Source organism: Notolepis coatsorum, assembly GCF_963971535.1.
Source record: "Notolepis coatsorum genome assembly, chromosome: 9".
Lineage (NCBI taxonomy): Eukaryota > Metazoa > Chordata > Actinopteri > Aulopiformes > Paralepididae > Notolepis > Notolepis coatsorum.
This window is the reverse complement of record NC_140173.1, coordinates 80,451,235-80,471,049: the sequence shown is the minus strand read 5'-3', so window position 1 is coordinate 80,471,049 and position 19,815 is coordinate 80,451,235. Positions and strand designations below refer to the sequence as shown.

Below are 19,815 nucleotides of genomic sequence, written 5' to 3'. Positions count from 1 at the left end.
AAACTGTCAATTTTCTGGAAGAATGCTTGTGTGAGAAAGATGGGTAAACATTGAAAAAGGTATGAGAATTTTGGCAGGGAGTTCATTTTAACTGAGTTGACTCGTGCCGTTAAGGACAGGGGTAATACATTTACATTTACATTTAGTCATTTAGCTGACGCTTTTATCCAAAGCGACTTACAAGTTCTGTACGACAAGCCATCAGGAAGGGCACAACTCTATCAGCTGAGCAACAATGTTCATCAAAGTGTTGAGTGCTACAGTGTAGGTTAGTTTATTAGGACAAGTGCATGACAGTACGGTTAGTTAGGGTTAGATTTTTTTTTTTTTTTTTTTTTAATTCAGATAATGGTTGAAGAAGTGCGTCTTTAGTCGACGGCGAAAGATTGGACGTGATTCGGCTGTCCTAACTGGGGTGGGTAGTTCATTCCACCATTGTGGGGCAAGGACTGAGAATAGGCGACTTCTCTTTGATGACCCTCCCGGAGCTTGGATAGGAGTAGGTCTGAGGCGGCCAGAAGATGCAGAGCGTAGGGGTCTTGAGGGTGTGTAGTTAGAGACCATTGACCGGAGGTAGGCGGGAGCGGTTCCCTTTGCCGCACGGTATGCTAGGTCGAGGGCCTTGAAGCGGATTCGTGCAGCAATGGGGAGCCAGTGCAGGTCCCTAAGAAGTGGGGTGACGTGGGCCGACTTCGGTAGGTTTGAGATCAGGCGGGCCGCTGCGTTCTGAATGAGTTGAAGAGGCTTAGTGGCAGTGGCCAGGAGGCCAGCGAGCAGTGCATTGCAGTAGTCGAGGCGGGAGATGACTGTTGATTGGACGAGGAGTTGGGTGGCTTCTTTTGTCAGGAAGGGGCGTATCCTTCTGACATTGCTCAGGAGGAATCGGCAGGTTCTGGTCGTCGCTGCGATGTGAGCAGAGAAGTTCAACTGGTCGTCGAGGACAACACCAAGGTTCTTGGCGGTCGGGGACGCAGTCACAGCTGCATTCTCGACTGTGATTGAAAGGTCGGTTAGGGGGGAGGATTTGGCCGGCAGGTGGAGCAATTCTGTTTTGCTTAGGTTCAGTTTGAGGTGGTTGGACGTCATCCAGGCTGAGATGTCGGACAGACAGGCCGAGATCCGCACAGAGACGTGGATATCTGAGGGAGGGAAGGAGAGGAAGAGTTGAGTATCGTCGGCATAACAATGGTAGGAGAAGCCATGAGACGTGATAATGTTACCCAGTGATTTAGTGTAGAGGGAGAAGAGAAGGGGTCCTAAAACCGAGCCCTGGGGGACACCCGTCCGCAGGGGGCGGGTGGCCGACAGGGTCCCTCTCCATGACACTTGGTAGGAGCGGTCATTGAGGTATGATGACAGCCATGTCAGCGCAGAGCCAGCCACTCCCATTCCTGCGAGGGCCGCAAGGAGGATCTGGTGGTTGACTGTGTCGAAGGCTGCAGATAGATCTAGGAGAATCAGGACAGAGGAGAGGCCTTTCGCTTTTGCTAAGTGAAGTGCCTCTGTGACCGCAATGAGGGCTGTCTCTGTGGAGTGACCAGTCCTGAAGCCTGACTGATTAGGGTCTAGGAGGTCATTCTGTAAGAGATAAGTAGTAAGTTGGTTGGATACAGCACAGTAATAGCGACCATCGTTCAAAGTCTTTATGCAGTTTGCTTAACAAAGGGGAGAAGTTAAATTTAAATAAATCCTTAAATTTGTCTGTGAAACGAATGCCAAGATATGTGAAGCCAAGTGGGGACATTTTAAACTTTTATCTAAGTTTAGTTTATATCCTGATATTTCACCGAATGAACTGAAAACATCAAGGGCAGCTGGAATAGAGACAGAGAGATTCGATACATATAAAAGCAAGTCATCCGCATAAAGTGAAGTCTTCTGTTCGATGCCAAACCTATGAATACCAGTTATGTTAGGATTTGATCTGAGAGCAATGGCCAATGGTTCTATTGCAATATTAAATAATAAGGGACTTAAATTGCAGCCTTGCCGAGTAGAGCGAAAGAGAGGGAAATATTCAGAATGTGTGTTGTTGGTTCTGACTGAGGCTATAGGGGAGGTATAAAGCAGTTTCACCCAGGTGATAAATGTTTTACCCAAGCCAAATCTCTCCATGGTGTAGAATAGGTAGCTCCACTCCACCCGGTCAAAAGCCTTCTCGGCATCTAGTGAGATCACAGCTTCTGATATTGAGGAAGAAAAGGGATTATACATGATATTAAGAAGCAGTCTAGTGTTAAAAGAAGAGTAAATTTTTTTTATGAATCCAGTCTGATCTGGGGAAATAATAGAGGGTAGTACCGATTCTAAGCGCATAGATAGTAGTTTGGAAAGAAGCTTTAAATCCACGGATAGCAAACTTATAGGACGGAAGCTCCCACATAGGAGAGGGTCTCTGTTCTTCTTCAAGATTAAGGAAATTGTGGCCTGAGTAAGTGTATGGGGCAATTTAAAACAGCAGAAGGATTCATTGTACATATCAATAAGAAGTGGCGCCAATTTGCCAAAAAACTTCCTATAGAATTCGATTGGGTAACCATCAGGGCCTGGGCATTTACCTGCCTGCATGTTGTGAGCAGCCTCTTCAATCTCCTCTATTGTGATAGGCTCCTCCAGTTTCACCGCTGAGTCGGAGTCAACTTTAGGAATATCAAGAGAGTCAAAAAAGTTGCTAAAGGCAGACGGGTCAGTGGGTTGTTCTGCAGCATAGAGAGATGAGTAGAAGTTTTTAAATTGTTCATTAATTTCTTTGGGATCTGTAGTTCTGCCTGTTGAAGTTTGGATTTGTGGTATTTGATGCGAAGCTGATGCCTGTCTTAATTGATGAGCTAATAGTTTATTCGCCTTATCTCCGTGTTCATAGTAATTGTATCTGGATTTGAATAGTAATTTTTCGGTATGGGTGGTAGTCAGAGTATCGAATTCTGCTTGTAACAATAGGCGTTCCTTATATAAATCAGGTGATGGAGCGATAGAGTAAACGTTGTCAATCTGAGTGATCTGTTTGGTTAAATTATCTAATTTCTTCTTTCTGGCTCTAGTCTCATAAGTGCAGTAAGAAATAATTTCCCCCCTTAAGTATGCCTTCAGTGTCTCCCATAGTAAGGAAGCTGAGATCCCAGGCGTCTTATTGATATCCAAAAAAAAATCTATCTGCTTGGAAATAAAAGTAACAAAATCTTCGTTCGATAACAAACTAGTATTCAGTCGCCAGGGTGGTCGGGTGTTATCACATCCCCTAATTTGCAGTTCCATTAGAACTGGAGAGTGGTCCGATATGACAATAGTATCATATGAGCAAGATAATACTGATGAGATGAGCCGATTGTCAATCAAGAAATAATCAATACGAGTGAAGGTGTGATGAACATGAGAGAAGAATGAGTATGCTCTGCTAGATGGGTTGTGAAAACGCCAAGGGTCTGAAAGTGAAAACTCTTCCATAAAAGATTGAATGGTTTTAGCAGAGCTTGAAAGTACTGCATTTCTGGTAGATGAGCGATCCAATGATGGATTAAGCCAACAATTGAAGTCCCCTCCTAATATCAGATAATGTGTGGAGAGGTCAGGTATCGAAGAGAACACAGATCTAAAAAATGAGCTATTGTCCCAGTTGGGGCCGTAGATATTAAGCATAATCACTGGGGTGCCACAGAGCTTTCCAGTTACCAGCACAAATCTACCATTTGGGTCAGAGAGAACATCTGAGCAAATAAAATTTATTGATTTGTGGATTAAAATTGCCACACCTCTAGCTCTGCTCTGAAATGATGAGTGGTACACTTGTCCAACTCATCGTTTACGTAGTCTGGTATAATCAGATAGCTTGAAATGAGTTTCCTGAAGGAAAGCTATATGAATCCCCAAATTCTGAAGATGCCCCAGTACTTTACTACGTTTGATTGGCTGATTTAAGCCCTTACAATTCCAACTAGTAAATTTGACCACTCCTCCAATCTGCTGTGAGGTTTTAGGTTGAGGCCCCGTTTAGACGGAAACGCTAGCAGGTGAATCCGCAAAAATACTTTTTCGGATGTGCCTTTCGTTTATACGGAAACAGCGTTTTTACGGGGTGAAACCGCAAAAAAGTGAGGCTACCTTCCAGGGTGGAATTCATAGAAACGGTAAACCTTCGCGCTCTCATCTAAACTGTCAAACCGCATAAAACGATGACGAAAGGGTTGTCACGGCTCTGGTCGCGCGTACTGCTTACATCACAGGCATGCGCCAGCGCCGCCAGTAGCCTAGAAGCGTAAACAAAGCATGTCTGATTCTATCCATGGCGATCACATGAAGGCTACATTGGCAGTACTTTTAACCATTTCACTGCCACACGACAGAAGGTTAACCCTTTACTATCACACAACCGGCTGTCGTGTGGCAGTGAAAGGGTTAAATACACAAGAATCTGTCTGTGAGTGACTCTGCTTTGGTCCAATCACATTCCCCATCCACAGTCTGCGAATCAGAGGCAGAGTAGGGCGGGTCTTCACAGCACGTCATGTGACATATGCGCCAATCGTGTGACAGCGGGGCTCCGTCGTTACAGCCTCGTCTGCACGGAGAATTCCACCCCAAAACGCTCGTCTAAACGCAAAATTAAAAGTGAAACTGCAAGACGACTTTTGCGGTTTCTGTTCAGACTCTCTCCGTCTAAACGTAGCCTCAAGTCATAGACTGGTGTTGAGTGTACAATGAGTAACATCGAAAAGTATGTCCTAATAGTATTTTTTATGTGCAGTGGCCAAGTCATAGAAAAAACAACAACAGTATAAACATCGCACAAAAAAAACTGTAAATGTAAACAAACCCTTCCCTCCCCCCTCCCCCTCCCTCCCATGCTGATGCGTCTCCTCAAATTGGACGCGCGCATAACCCACTATTACTAACTCTAAAGATAAACACCACCCCTTCCGTGATTAAGTGACAAATGTTAATATTGTGAAATATCGTAGTCCCAAAATGAAATAGTCTGTATATGCTCAGTCATATGGACATGAATTATGAACTTGCCGTTCAGCTGATGGTTACAGTCTGGGGAACCGCTTTTCTGAGTTTAGTGTTTATGAAAGTCGAGGCGGCGGCCGGGTCTTCAAACGTGTGCGTTGAACCACTCGGCAGAGTGATTTTCAGAACCGCAGGAAACATCAGCCCAAACTTGATACCAGGACAGGCATGGAGTTCACGTTTCACTCCTCCAAACGCAGCCCTCTTCTTGGAAACAGCGACGGTGTAATCAGGGAAAATAGAGAGCCTTTTGCCTTTGAAGAGTAGAGGGGTGTCACGGGAGGTCGCGCTGGCCCGACGTAGGATTTCGTTCCGGAGATGAAAGAAGTGGACCCTGATGATGAGCGGACGAGGCGTCTCTCCCTCTTTGGGTTTAGCCCGCAAAGTGCGATGGGCTCTGTCGAGTAGGGGCTCATCATCCAGGCCCAGTAGGTTCTTGAGTAGGCGGCTGATGAATTCCGTTGGCCGCGGAGACTCCGAGCCCTCAGGTATCCCCACGAGTCGAAGGTTGTTCCTCCTCGATCTCCCCTCTAGGTCCTCACATTTGTCGGTTAGTAATTTCACCTGTGACGTGAGCTCCTTAACAGTGGAGTCAAGCGAGGAGAGCTGGTCACTGTGGTCGCTCGTCACACGTTCCAACTAGTTTGCCCGTGTTCATTTATTTTCAGCAGCAATGGTTCGGTAATATTCACCAGCTCCGTGCGCACTGCAAGGATTTCAGCTCTCAGGTTAGTTGCAGATGAGTCAATTCTGCCACAAATATCTTCCTTCAGCGAGTTCAGCATTGATTGTAAGGCCCCTAGATCAAAGGCGCTGCCGCTGGCCATGTTAGTGCGGTGGGGGTGGCCCGGGTGGCTGATCAAAGATTGTTTGTTGTCCTGCACGCGTCGTCCTTAATTTGGGTTTAACAGGACCCATGGACGATTTAAAGTGTCGAAAAGTCTGCCTGACTGGTAAATGAACATACGTTGTCCAGTGTCCAAAGAAAAAACGTTGTTGAAGGACTATTTATAATTGAAGTTTGTCACAAAACGGTGGAGCGGCGAAAAGCACGTCTTACATGCTCGGTGACTCAGGTTACTTCACACACTACTTTCTGATACTAACACAAACTACCTCAGAAATATTACCATGCCACTAAAGCCAAACTCAGAATAATACCTAGTGGAGTGGAGTGGTAACTCTGTTAGCACGGTCCCAGTTCCACAGACACACATGGGAGTGGCCCAGTGAGTCTTGCGCTGTTGGCCACTGAGCAACTCCAATGCTGCAGATGAGGACTCAGTGCCTTGCTAAATGCTAGATGGGAGACCTCTCCTGACCAGACTTTTTTAACAGCTGGTGGCGGGGATCGATCCGGCGACCTGCCAGTCATAGACTCACTGCGTGCCCCCCAGTGTCTCACCTGAGCGGGTGGCCTGTCCTCGGGTCTCTCCTGCTGCATCTGCTCCAGCAGTCTCTGGGCCTCCTCCCCCAGTTCTGCCTCCAGCTCTGGCTCGATGACAAAGTCCAGCGCAGCAGACAGCGTAGAGCCAAGAGAGTAGACGTGACCCTGGAGTCCAGAGTCAGACACAACAACAAAAAAACACTAGTGACCTCATATGAACCCACAACATCAGTCCTGGAGGAAAGGCACTACTAGCAAACAGGGCTTGTTCGTAGTAAACTCACATTCTTCTGGAATACAAAACCGATGTACTAATACACAGATAGATGTGATGTAATTATACTGGTACTAGGGTGAGCACACATGTAATTACCTAGTGGAGATGTGAAAGAGTATGGGTGGGCAGCAGGTCGGTAGGTATGTCATTGGGGTTATCACGGGGGTGCCTCCCATGACAGATGTTTTGTTGAGTTAGGCCCACAACACCACTGGTAGACTCAACAAACTAGTCCTAGCGTCCCAGAACTACCCTCTCTCTCTCTACCCACACACGCCAGCAACATACACACAGCCTAAACTACCATGCAATGATTATCCAAACTCCAAACTCGTCTGTGCCTATCTAAACGGACGCAGCTGCGATGCCAACCCGACATTATGCCGTCCGGGGGAGCCAATCAGTCACCGTCATGAAACCACAGGGTCCACCACTTTGCTGCCAGACATAAACAACATCCCTCTCCTTCTGTTGTGCATGAACACTCTGCGGCGATGCTGAGGATTTAAAGAGCCGGTGATGAGATCTAATTGCTGAAACGCCAAACCAACTTTATTAGATTTCACATTTCATTTTTTGTATTTTTGTTTTTGTTTGTTTGTTTTTGCAGTGTGCAGAGTTCTCTCTCCTGGTTGGATAAAGTGGGAAGGAATACCGGCAAATAATATTTTCTGTTTACTACAGAGCAGCAGGGACTGGGAGATTGTTGTTACTGACCAAACACCTTTAACACTATTTTTAACACTATTTTAACAAACAGAAAAACACCACTTACAGCACCTTTAAGGTTTACATTTCATCGCAGCTCCACTTGTGGCACTAACCGTTGGGAGAAGTTAGAACACGATCATTTAGCGGGTCAGACTTCAACACATACACTATTTAACCTGCATATACAGTGAACTCAGCTGGCATGGTTTCAGTTTGGAATAGAGGATAAATCACAAGGCTATCAAGACAGTAATGAAGAAGAATCCCACGGTGAGACTAGGACGACGTGCCCCCACGTATGTCCATTTATGTAGCATTTATGAACATGGGTGGCGCCATTTTGTTGCTGACGTCACGGTGTTGGTTTGGTGTATACACTGCTGGTTAGCTGCCTATAGTGAACATGGATTGTCGGGTCAGTCAGTAAATAAAATGTTGCCTACAAAACAACGGGACCGCGTGGTTCTTTTTGTATTGCTCCTGGCTGTTCAAACAAATTTTACCATGTGAAAGAGAGAGGAAAGTTGGTTCATTTCCACAAACTACCAGTGAAAAAAACAGTGTTGTTGGCACGTTGGCTCAGGCTGGCTGCACTCAGGCGGCGCGATCAGCCTGTTGGACAGGGAATGAAGATCTGCAGCGAACACTTCATTGCCTCGGATTATGTTGTTGGGGGTGGGAGGTTTGTCCAGAAGACCACTAATCAGCTGAAGCCCGATGCGGTTCCCTCGGTCTTCGACAGACAGACCGGCGAAGGCAGTTCAGCGTCGCGGAGCATTTAGCCTGCTGGCTACCTAGCTCCACTTCAACCAGCGTCAGGAGCTCCAGCAGCTTGTTGATGTGCTAATAGCCTCAGCAAGCTAACGTTAGCTGGCTCCAGCAGCTTGTCGATGTGCTGGTAGCCTCAGCAAGCTAACGTTAGCTGGCTCCAGCAGCTTGTCGATGTGCTAATAGCCTGTCGACAAGCTGCTGGAGCCAGCTAACGTTAGCTTGCTGAGGCTACCAGCACATCGACAAGCTGCTGGAGCCAGCTAACGTTAACTTGCTGAGGCTACCAGCACATCGACAAGCTGCTGGAGCCAGCTAACGTTAGCTTGCCGAGGCTACCAGCACATCGACAATCTGCTGGAGCCAGCTAACATTAGCTTGCTGAGGCTATTAGCACATCGACAAGCTGCTGGAGCCAGCTAACGTTAGCTTGCTGAGGCTACCAGCACATCGACAAGCTGCTGGAGCCAGCTAACGTTAGCTTGCTGAGGCTACCAGCACATCGACAAGCTGCTGGAGCCAGCTAACGTTAGCTTGCTGAGGCTATTAGCACATCGACAAGCTGCTGGAGCTCCCGACGCTGGTTGAAGTGGAGCTAGGTAGCCAGCAGGCTAAATGCTCCGCGACGCTGAACTGCCTGCGCCGGTATGTGTGTCGAAGACCGAGGGAACCGCATCAGGCTTCAGCTGATTAGTGGTCTTCTGGACAAACCTCCCACCCCCAACAACATAATCCGAGGCAATGAAGTGTTCGCTGCAGATCTTCATTCCCTGTCCAACAGGCTGATCGTGCCGCCTGAGTGCAGCCAGCCTGAGCCAACGTGCCAACAACACTGTTTTTTTCACTGGTAGTTTGTGGAAATGAACCAACGTTCCTCTCTTTCACACTGTAAAATTAGTTTGAACAGCCAGGAGCAATACAAAAAGAACCACCGCGGTCCCGTTGTTTTGTAGGCAACATTTTATTTACTGACTGACCCGACAATCCATGTTCACTATAGGCAGGCTAGTTTCAAACAGCAGGGCACAGCTGTGGAGGGCCCTCCAGAGCGTGCAAACGAGTTCAACTCGTTTTTCAACCGCTTTGACCAGAGTGGCCTCCCCACACCCCTCCCCCCACCCATCGACACCAGCACCAGATCACACCTACAAAGCAGCCCCCCCACCCCCCACCCCCCCACACCCATCAGCAACGGCACCCCACCCCCAACACCAGCAGACTGCCCACCACCCCCAACCCTGACGATCACAACCAGTCAGGTCAGTAGGCAGCTCTCCAAAATTAATGTAAACAAGGCCAGAGGACCGGACAACACCAATCCCAGGGTGCTCAAGGTATGTGCAGAGCAGCTGGCAGCACCGCTCCAGCATCTTTTCAACCTCTCCCTGAGGCTGGAGAGGGTGCCCCAGCTCTGGAAGACCTCCTGCATTGTCCCGGTGCCCAAGAAGGGACGTCCCAGCACCCCCAACGACTACAGGCCAGTCGCTCTGACGTCACACGTCATGAAGACGTTTGAGAGACTGGTCCTGCAACACCTCAAGCCCCTGGTGCGTGACTCCCTCGACCCCCTGCAGTTTGCATACCAGGCAAACATCGGGGTGGAGGATGCCATCATCTACATGCTCCACAGAGCGTACGCGCACCTGGAGAAGCCGCGCAGCTCAGTGAGGATCATGTTCTTTGATTTCTCCAGCGCCTTCAACACCATCCAGCCGTCACTGCTAGCGGAGAAGCTCTCTGCGATGCAGCTGGAGCACGGCTTGGTGGCCTGGATCAAGGACTACCTCACTGAGAGGCCACAGTACGTCAGACTAAAGGACAGTCAGTCTGACGTACTGGTGAGCAACACCGGCGCCCCCCAGGGAACTGTGCTGTCACCCTTCCTCTTCACCCTCTACACCTCAGACTTCTGCCGCAACTCCAGCGGGTGCCACCTGCAGAAGTTCTCAGACGACTCCTCCATCGTAAGCTACATCACCGACGATGATGAGGAGGAGTACAGAGCCCTGGTGGAGAGCTTCGTGGGGTGGAGCGACAGCAACCACCTCCAACTCAACACCAGTAAGACCAAGGAGCTGGTGGTGGACTTCCGGAGGGGCAAGAAGAGGCCCCCCCCGATTCCCATCTCCATCCGAGGGGTGGATGTGGAGATGGTGGACTCATACAAGTTCCTTGGGGTACACCTGAACAATAAACTGGACTGGTCGGACAACACAGAGGCCCTCTACAGGAAGGGACAGAGCAGGCTGTTCTTCCTGAGGAGACTCAGGTCCTTCAATGTGTGCAACAAACTGCTGCAGTCTTTTTACCAGTCTGTTGTGGCCAGCATCCTCTTCTATGCTGTGGCATGCTGGGGAGGCTACATCAACTCAAGGGACACCAACAAGCTCAACAAGCTGGTGAGGAAGGCTAGCTCCGTGGTGGGAGTCGAGCTACCTAGACTTGAGGTGATGGTAGAGAGGGGGATGATAAGGAAGCTGGATGCCATCATGGAGAACCCCTACCACCCCCTCTACGACGAGCTAGTCAAGATGAGAAGCTCGTTCAGCCACAGACTCATCCCCCCCCGACACTCAACTAACCGCCTCGGACAGTCCTTCATACCAGCGGCCATCAGGCTCCACAACAGTGGGCAGCGACTAGCAGCCTCCAGGCCCCACAACAGGGGGCAGCGACAGCGACTGCTACCAGACATTGACCTGGGACTTATAGGAACCCAAGGGGGACAAAGTAGACTACCCTGGTACTTTGATTAATGTATACTCAGTAGATAGTAAATTATTATAACACTACCTCTTGCATACTGCACCTCATGTGACACTGTGAATAATGTGAATATTCCTCAGCTAGTCAGATAGTAAATTATATTGACCATATTGATCAAATTGTTTACACTGCCTGTGTTGTCTTTTACTACCTGTATACTGTGTTGTTTTACTACCTGTACCCCTCCCCCCCTCCCCCCATGCTGCTATGATGCCTGAATTTCCCCAAGGGGATCAATAAAGGAATATCTTATCTTATCTTATCTTAACCAGCAGTGTATACACCAAACCAACACCGTGACGTCAGCAACAAAATGGCGCTGCCCATGGCGAAAACGGAAAATATATTTGATTTTTCAGACAAATAAGCAGGATTTCACATTTTATTATAGGACCCTGTCTTACACAAGGTACACAACACACAAACTAGGATCACATATTGTTCAATGCTTCATCTCCCCTTTAAGGGTACACATAGCACCTCCTTCTCCACGTGGCTAAGCTGCCAATAATAGCTGAGACAGAGCAATATTTGGCAATTTGTTTGGCTTTTCTTTTAGACATTGCAGCAATTCTCAGACCGGTCATGGTGCATTTGTATACATGGCCAAGACTTCCGAATACAAGTACACTATATCTACACCTATACCCAAGGTCAGCCATCACACTGAGCAGTGGTTGGTATTTGATATACTTGTCCCGGAAGGCCTGGTCCATGTACAGATCAAAGGTACAGCCTACTTCTATGACCAGCACCTCCCTGTGGCTGGTGTCAACAAAAACAACATATGTTAGCAAAGACATCGTTGGTAAGGTCAAACCACTCTGGTTTCACTCTGGCATGTTTGTACATTGCTGCACGAGATGGTGATATGTTCCGTACCGCATCAGACACAATGTCCACAATACGGTCATGACGAGCGATGTACAGGTGTTTGTATGCATTACATCCGTTTGTTATGTGTGCAATGGATTCTAGGTGTTGTGAATCCTGATGGTTTAAACAGAATGGACTGTGGGTTTGAGGATACCAAGTGGACAGATTGTATTGAGTGGGTAATACCTGCAGTCTTGCTTTGATGGTAAATTTTAAAACATCCTCACCAACAGTCTTAAACACTGAGTGTGAGACCGAGTGGTCAGCAAACTCCAAACAAGCTAGCTTTCCCTGTAGTCTGAGTCCACACCAGTGCTGCCTGATCTCAGACTGCTTCATGCTAAGCAGAACCCTCCTTGCAGAGTCTCTGTGCAGTTCGACAGTCTCTTCCTGCGGTGTTGTGATGTTGGCCTTCATGATGACGGGGACTTCATGATGACGGGGAGGGGGGGACAGGTCAATCAGGTGTAGACGATGGAGAAACTCTGTAGTGAGCTCCTCGACCTGCTCCCCCCACTCTCCAGCGATGTTAAACCTGTGGCCAAGGTATGGGTAGGTCTCATTACGGGAATACACCTTGATGGGTTGGCCCATTACAAGAAAGGAGGGGGGGCTTGTCGTTCTTGGCCTTATACCAGCGGTTGCCTCCACTGCGGCGCTCATGGAGTACGGCGCACTTGGCTTGCTTCACCTCCCAGCCCTGACCACTGGAGGAACTCATCAGTGCGTGCCAGCATGTTAATGATGACATCTTCCTGTCATGATGACACCTGCACGTCGGCCACGTATCCCTGAACAGGATTTGGGGATCGGACATGCAGAGGAGCACACTGGTAAATCCACTTAATCCACTGGTTTGAGTGCTAGGATGAAGTTCACGGCACTCCAGGGACAGCCAGTTTTTATTCCCACCTTCAGTGCAATCGGCACACACGCATGCACGCATGCACATGTTTAAATCCAGTTTAAATCCCCAGACGCGCTGATTGCTCCAAAAGTGAAGGGGGAAACGGCCCCGTTACTTATGTGGTGAACACATGCGGTGAGTGGCCGTGTCCCACACCATGGGGCACTGAAATAGTTGCTGCAGTTAGCTGAACTCTATCCTCTGCACTTATTCTGCTTATGTCATGACATTCGTCATGTGCAATATTTACCTTGTGGAAAGCACGAGATAGTGTGTGTGTGTGTGTGTGTGTGTGTGTGTGTGTGTGTGTGTGTGTGTGTGTGTGTGTGTGTGTGTGTGTGTGTGTGTGTGTGTGTGTGTGTGTGTGTGTGTGTGTGTGTGTGTGTGTGTGTGTGGGGGGGGGGGGGGGGTTTAGTGAGAACACAGTGTTACCAACGACAGGTGTGTGACCATCTCATTTTAACGTTATTCTCTTTGGCGAGAAGCCAAAGCCATTGAAATCCAATTATTTTCAGGAGTAAATTAATACTTTAATCCAAATTATCCATCAGCTTTCAGAGAGGAGACACACCACATTAGATAGTATCTGAAGTGTGACTCAAGAGATTAAAGTGAATCTAGTAAACAAGGCTGAAGGGACAGAGATAATTTACCGGGAACGATGACAGGGGGCGGGGGGGGGGGGGGGGGGGGGGGGTGGACTCACTCACCTCGAAGGTACTGCCTGTGTTGTCGAACTCCGGAGGCACGAAGGAACCTTCAGGATCATCTGCATGTCAAATAGAAAACAATACAGAAAAAAACATGTTAGTTCACCATATACCTTCGGCTGTGATGAAAATTAAATCCCTACTTAGTATGTAAAAACTAAGCATAACAAAGAGGCTCATTATGTGAAGGGATTACATTCCAAAGAACAGACCAACACACATACAGTGTAATGAAGAACATACCAACACACATACAGTGTAATGAAGAACAGACCAACACACATACAGTGTAATGAAGAACAGACCAACACACATACAGTGTAATGAATTGATCAAAATGCAACAGTGCATTTTGTCCCTTTGATCTGACACATTGATCTTATTGCCGCGCCGGTTCCTGCGAGCATCCAACCGCAGTAAGATGCATGCAAATCAGAGAAGTATGTATCTCTTGCAGACTAAATATGGACGGCATGCAGATCAGACTAGTATGTAGCTCGTGCATACTAAATATGGACAGAGTGTAGAGTAGCTGTCTGCACATCAGAGGCCATAGTGCAGCCATAGTGCAGCCATAGTGCAGCCATAGCACAGCCATAGTGCAGCCATAGCGCAGCCATAGTGCAGCCATAGTGCAGCCATAGTGCAGTATAGTGCAGCCATAGTGCAGCCATAGTGCAGCCATAGTGCAGCCATAGCACAGCCATAGTGCAGCCATAGTGCAGCCATAGCGCAGCCATAGTGCAGCCATAGTGCAGTATAGTGCAGCCATAGCGCAGCCATAGCACAGCCATAGTGCATCCATAGTGCAGCCATAGTGCAGCCATAGCATAGCCATAGTGCAGTATAGTGCAGCCATAGTGCAGTATAGTGCAGCCATAGTGCAGCCATAGTGCAACAGACGGAGGCTGCTGTACCCGTTCTTGTCAGAGGCGAGGAAAAACGGAAAGAATGCTCGGCTCTTTGTTGACAAACTCTATATCGATGGCATCCTTTATAGGAATCCTCGCACAACATACTGGCTGAGTGGTGGTGAAGATAATATCGTTCGCGATGCTCAGGATGATCTTCGGACTATCCAGCATGCTGCCCCAGTAACCAGGGTTACTGCCCCAGCGACTGTAAACACTTGAAGCATGCTTCACAGCCGATGTAAACATGGACGCATGGTGATGACGTCAGCAGCACGCTGTCCTTACCAAGACTACCTGGACTGCATTCTGTGATGTTGATCCTGCAGACAACTGTAGTTAAGTTTCTCAAGACATTCTTTTGCCTATTTTTCCACTTTATTTTAATGTTCCTTCTCATATTATTTCTTCTCATATATTATTATTTCGATTACTATTAATATTGGTTATACTAGTTAATGAATTGATTGGTTGGTTTACTGATTAATAATTAATATTATTATGTTATTTTCCTTTTCTTTCATTTAGAATTCATATGTCTTTTGAATTATTTGTATGCACGTAGAAGATATGTATGCACATATGTAGGTGTGCATGTTTGTATGAAGGTATGCATGTTGTGTACATGTTGCGTGTGTATGTGTATATATGCATGTTGAATGTTTCTGTGTGCGTATGTGCATGTGCATATGTATGTGCGTGTACCTATTTGTACATATACCTATGTATTTCTGTATGCACTGATATCATTGTCCATCCGATCTCTCTCTCTCTCTCTTTCTCTCTCCCCCCCCCCCCCCCCCCCCCATCTATATTCTCATCTTTTGGCTAGGGAGTTGTGGTTATCGTTAGGCTACTCACCCAAAATCCTTGGACCTATGGGGTTAAGGTTAAATGGGCTGGGTGGTTCTGTGTTGGTTGTTGTTGTTTTGATATTGTCTGTCTGTGTCTTGTCTGTTCGTCTTGTCTTGTCTTGTCCTATCTGGTTATGTCTTGTCTTGTTATGTATTGTCTTGTTATGTCCTGACATGTTCATTATACTTGCTCAACTCTCTATTGTTCCTGGATCTATGCTGTTTTATTGGGTCATTGATGGTATTCTCCCAATTACTAAAGATCAAGATGGATAATACAAAAGGACTTAAAATTATACACTTGAACATAAGGAGTCTCAAACACAAAATTGACCTATTGCGGCTGTGGGTGGAACAGCATAAACCCAATGTAATTACACTTTCTGAAACCTGGCTTAATAACAAGATATCCAACAACGAAATCAAGCTAACTAATTCTGTCATATATAGAACTGATAGAGATTCGAGAGGTGGTGGTGTAGTCACTTATGTGTCATCAGATCTGGCTGCTGAATTAATTATGCCTGCAGTTGTCCCTGTTAATTTTGAGGGTATTTTTGTGAAGGTAATCCTACACGAGAACAAATATATAACAATTGGTAACATCTATAGACCCCCTTCAGCTCCTGCTGATTCCTTCAACTGTTTAGTCTCCACCATGAATTCTATTCATGACAAAAATGAACTTGTAATTTTAGGAGATTTTAACCGTTGCTGGTTGGATAAAGCCTCAAAAAAATGCTAAAAACATTATTGGGAACTTGAATCTAACCCAGCTAATAAGTGAGCCCACTCGGGTTACACCCACTTGCCAATCTCTGCTCGATTGGATCTTGGTTTCACACCCTAATCGTATTATTGATTCAGGTATTTCGGCAGATTGCTTTAGTGACCATTGCATGGTGTTCTGCATTTGGAAAATCAAATTACCCAAACTTCCCCCAAAATTCATAAAAATTAGGCAAGATAGAAAAATCAATGTTGATGAATTCATTAATGATCTAATTTCAGTTAACTGGGACCGATATCAAATCATCTCAAATGTTCATGAAGCCTGGGAATTCCTTCACACGGAACTAACCAGAATTATCGACAAACATGCTCCATTCAAAACTATCAAAGTCAAGGGTAGTCACCTTCCATGGATAACTTCAGACCTCATCAGCACCTTCAGGCAGAGAGATAAGGCATGGGCCACATATCATAGGACTAAGGATCATGCAAACTGGGAAACATACAGACAGCTTAGAAATAAAAGTAAAATATTGACTCGGAATGCAAAATCAAATTATTATAAAGAATCTCTCAACTCTGATTTTAAAAACACTAAACAATTTTGGAAAAAAATTTAAACTATAACTAATTCATCTGATAAAAATATTCAATGTAATCAATTAAAAGTTAATAACACCATATTGCATAATCCTCTTCTTGTAGCTCAAGCCTTTAACCAACACTTCTCTTCAGTCTGTACTCCCACAATACCGGATCCTTATGTCATCTGTAACAATGCACCACCTTGCAACAGCTCCTTCTCGTTCACGAAAATCTCACCTATTGATGTTCTGAATGCCATAAAAGACCTCAAAGTGTGTAGTGGCCCAGGCCTAGATGGTTTAGAAAGCAAATTTCTTAAACTTGCTCCACACATTTTGATGTACCCCCCTATGTGATCTCTATAATCTGTCTTTATTATCACATGAAATACCATCTATCTGGAAGCACTCAAAAATCACTCCTCTCCACAAAGCAGGCAATGTACTAGATCCCAATAATTACAGACCAATAGCAATTATCTGTTCCATAGCAAAAGTCTTTGAACAGTTAATTTATAAACAACTAATTCTAATCTAATTATCTCAGCAACAACAATATTTTATCACCTTCGCAATCTGGTTTTCGCTCCAATCATTCCACATCTACTACTTTATTAAAACTCACTAATGATATATTTTCTTCATCTGGTAATGGTAATCTCACTGGTGCAATATTTATTGATTTAACAAAAGCCTTTGATTTGGTCAACCATTATCTCCTATTGGACAAACTGTACGCTATTGGCCTCTCACGCAATGCCCTGCTTTGGTTTAATTCATATCTGCACAACAGAAAACAATGTGTTGCTATACAGGATGGTAGATCTGAATTGGCAGTACAGGAATGTGGGGTGCCACAAGGCTCAACATTAGGCCCGCTCTTGTTTTCAATATTTATTAATGATCTCCCCTCAATTTTCACAGGTTGTAATACTCAACTCTATGCCGACGACACAGTGATATATACATCTCAAATTACCTTACCTCAAATTCAGTTAACACTGCAATCAAATTTCAATAAACTCGAATCATGGCTCTCGGCTAATAAACTTTTAATCAACAAAACTAAAACTAATACTATGCTCTTTGGGACCACCCGTAATCTTGCATCCAAAACCATTAATCAACCATTTAAAGGGGCTATGCACTGCTATTCCTAGCACTATTTGGACAACTTTACACACTTCCTGTGAGTCTATGTAACACATCTGTAATTTTTATTCCAAAAATAATCATTGTTTTATATTTCTAATCTTGTACTCAAAACCAGCATTTTTCAGCCTCATGAAAGCAGGCTATTTATTATTGGCTTGGCTCCACCCATACTAGCAGAATGCTTTGAGTGACAGCCACCCACCAAATAGCTCCGCCCATCTCCCCGTCATTCCATCCAGGTGAAGGTCTTAGGTTTCAGGTTTTTATTTCGACACGCAAAAACATATACCGATTTGACTAACTAATACAACATGGCTGTACATTATGTTTGGGATCCAGAGAGCGACCCACAGTATGATTCAGAAGAAGAAGAAGAAGGCGATTTGCTACAGCGAGGCTTACATTACATCGTTTCCGATTGGTAAGTTGATTGATTGCACTGTTAGTTACTGTTATCTAATGGTTGTGTACTTCTGTCGCGGCCCGTCGAAAACACACACTAACGTTAGATTGTACTGACACCCCCCCCCAAACAACAGCGATCGAGGCTTACATTACATCATTTCCGATTGGTAAGTTGATTGATTGCACTGTTAGTTACTGTTATCTAATGGTTGTGTACTTCTGTCGCGGCCCGTCGAAAACACACACTAACGTTAGATTGTACTGACACCCCCCCCCCCAAACAACAGCGATCGAGGCTTACATTACATCGTTTCCGATTGGTAAGTTGATTGATTGCACTGTTAGTTACTGTTATCTAATGGTTGTGTACTTCTGTCGCGGCCCGTCGAAAACACACACTAACGTTAGATTGTACTGACACTAACGGTACTTGACGATGAATTGAAATTGGGGGACCCTGATGTAAACAAGACGAAAGTCTTTCTCTGGTCTCCATCATAGCAGTTGTTGGTATTGAGCAGTACTGTAGCAATACAAATATGGTATGTCATAAATATAGAGATGTAGCAGTACTGTCTATCTATATATATGTTACGATGAATTGAAATTGGGGGACCCTGATGTAAACAAGACGAAAGTCTTTCTCTGGTCTCCATCATAGCAGTTGTTGGTATTGAGCAGTACTGTAGCAATACAAATATGGTATGTCATAAATATAGAGATGTAGCAGTACTGTCTATCTATATATATGTTACGATGAATTGAAATTGGGGGACCCTGATGTAAACAAGACGAAAGTCTTTCTCTGGTCTCCATCATAGCAGTTGTTGGTATTGAGCAGTACTGTAGCAATACAAATATGGTATGTCATAAATATAGAGATGTAGCAGTACTGTCTATCTATATATATGTTACGATGAATTGAAATTGGGGGACCCTGATGTAAACAAGACGAAAGTCTTTCTCTGGTCTCCATCATAGCAGTTGTTGGTATTGAGCAGTACTGTAGCAATACAAATATGGTATGTCATAAATATAGAGATGTAGCAGTACTGTCTATCTATATATATGTTACGATGAATTGAAATTGGGGGACCCTGATGTAAACAAGACGAAAATCTTTCTCTGGTCTCCATCATAGCAGTTGTTGGTATTGAGCAGTACTGTAGCAATACAAATATGGTATGTCATAAATATAGAGATGTAGCAGTACTGTCTATCTATATATATGTTACGATGAATTGAAATTGGGGGACCCTGATGTAAACAAGACGAAAGTCTTTCTCTGGTCTCCATCATAGCAGTTGTTGGTATTGAGCAGTACTGTAGCAATACAAATATGGTATGTCATAAATATAGAGATGTAGCAGTACTGTCTATCTATATATATGTTACGATGAATTGAAATTGGGGGACCCTGATGTAAACAAGACGAAAGTCTTTCTCTGGTCTCCATCATAGCAATTGTTGGTATTGAGCAGTACTGTATTGTAGCAATTTTGATCATTGATTGATAATTTCATTCACCCTCAAATCAATCTACTAGGTGCACGTGCGGAAATTGTGAACGGATGCCAACAGAGGCTGAGAATGTATGCTGCATGGAAGTTCCACAGGTAAAGTAGTAACACAACCTTGCATCTTGGTAGCACTGAAAACCATGCATATGGCTAACGATTTAATTTTCTATATATATAGGTCAGACGTCGAATTAACCAGGAACCAACTGGACTACTGTGCATGGTTGATCATCCGGGATTGGATC

At 45.4% G+C, this 19,815-nt stretch overlaps 1 protein-coding gene across 1 annotated transcript in view; it reads right to left on the bottom strand.

The window, feature by feature from the left end:
- Nucleotides 1-19,815, bottom strand: part of kndc1 (kinase non-catalytic C-lobe domain containing 1) — a 199,415-nt gene that overhangs the window by 111,492 nt on the left and 68,108 nt on the right. The window contains exons 3-4 of the mRNA XM_084321925.1: nucleotides 13,410-13,468; nucleotides 6,413-6,559 (exon numbers count right to left, since the gene is read on the bottom strand). Coding sequence (XP_084178051.1) covers nucleotides 6,413-6,559; nucleotides 13,410-13,468 — 206 coding nt within the window. The remainder of the gene's footprint in view (nucleotides 1-6,412; nucleotides 6,560-13,409; nucleotides 13,469-19,815) is intronic.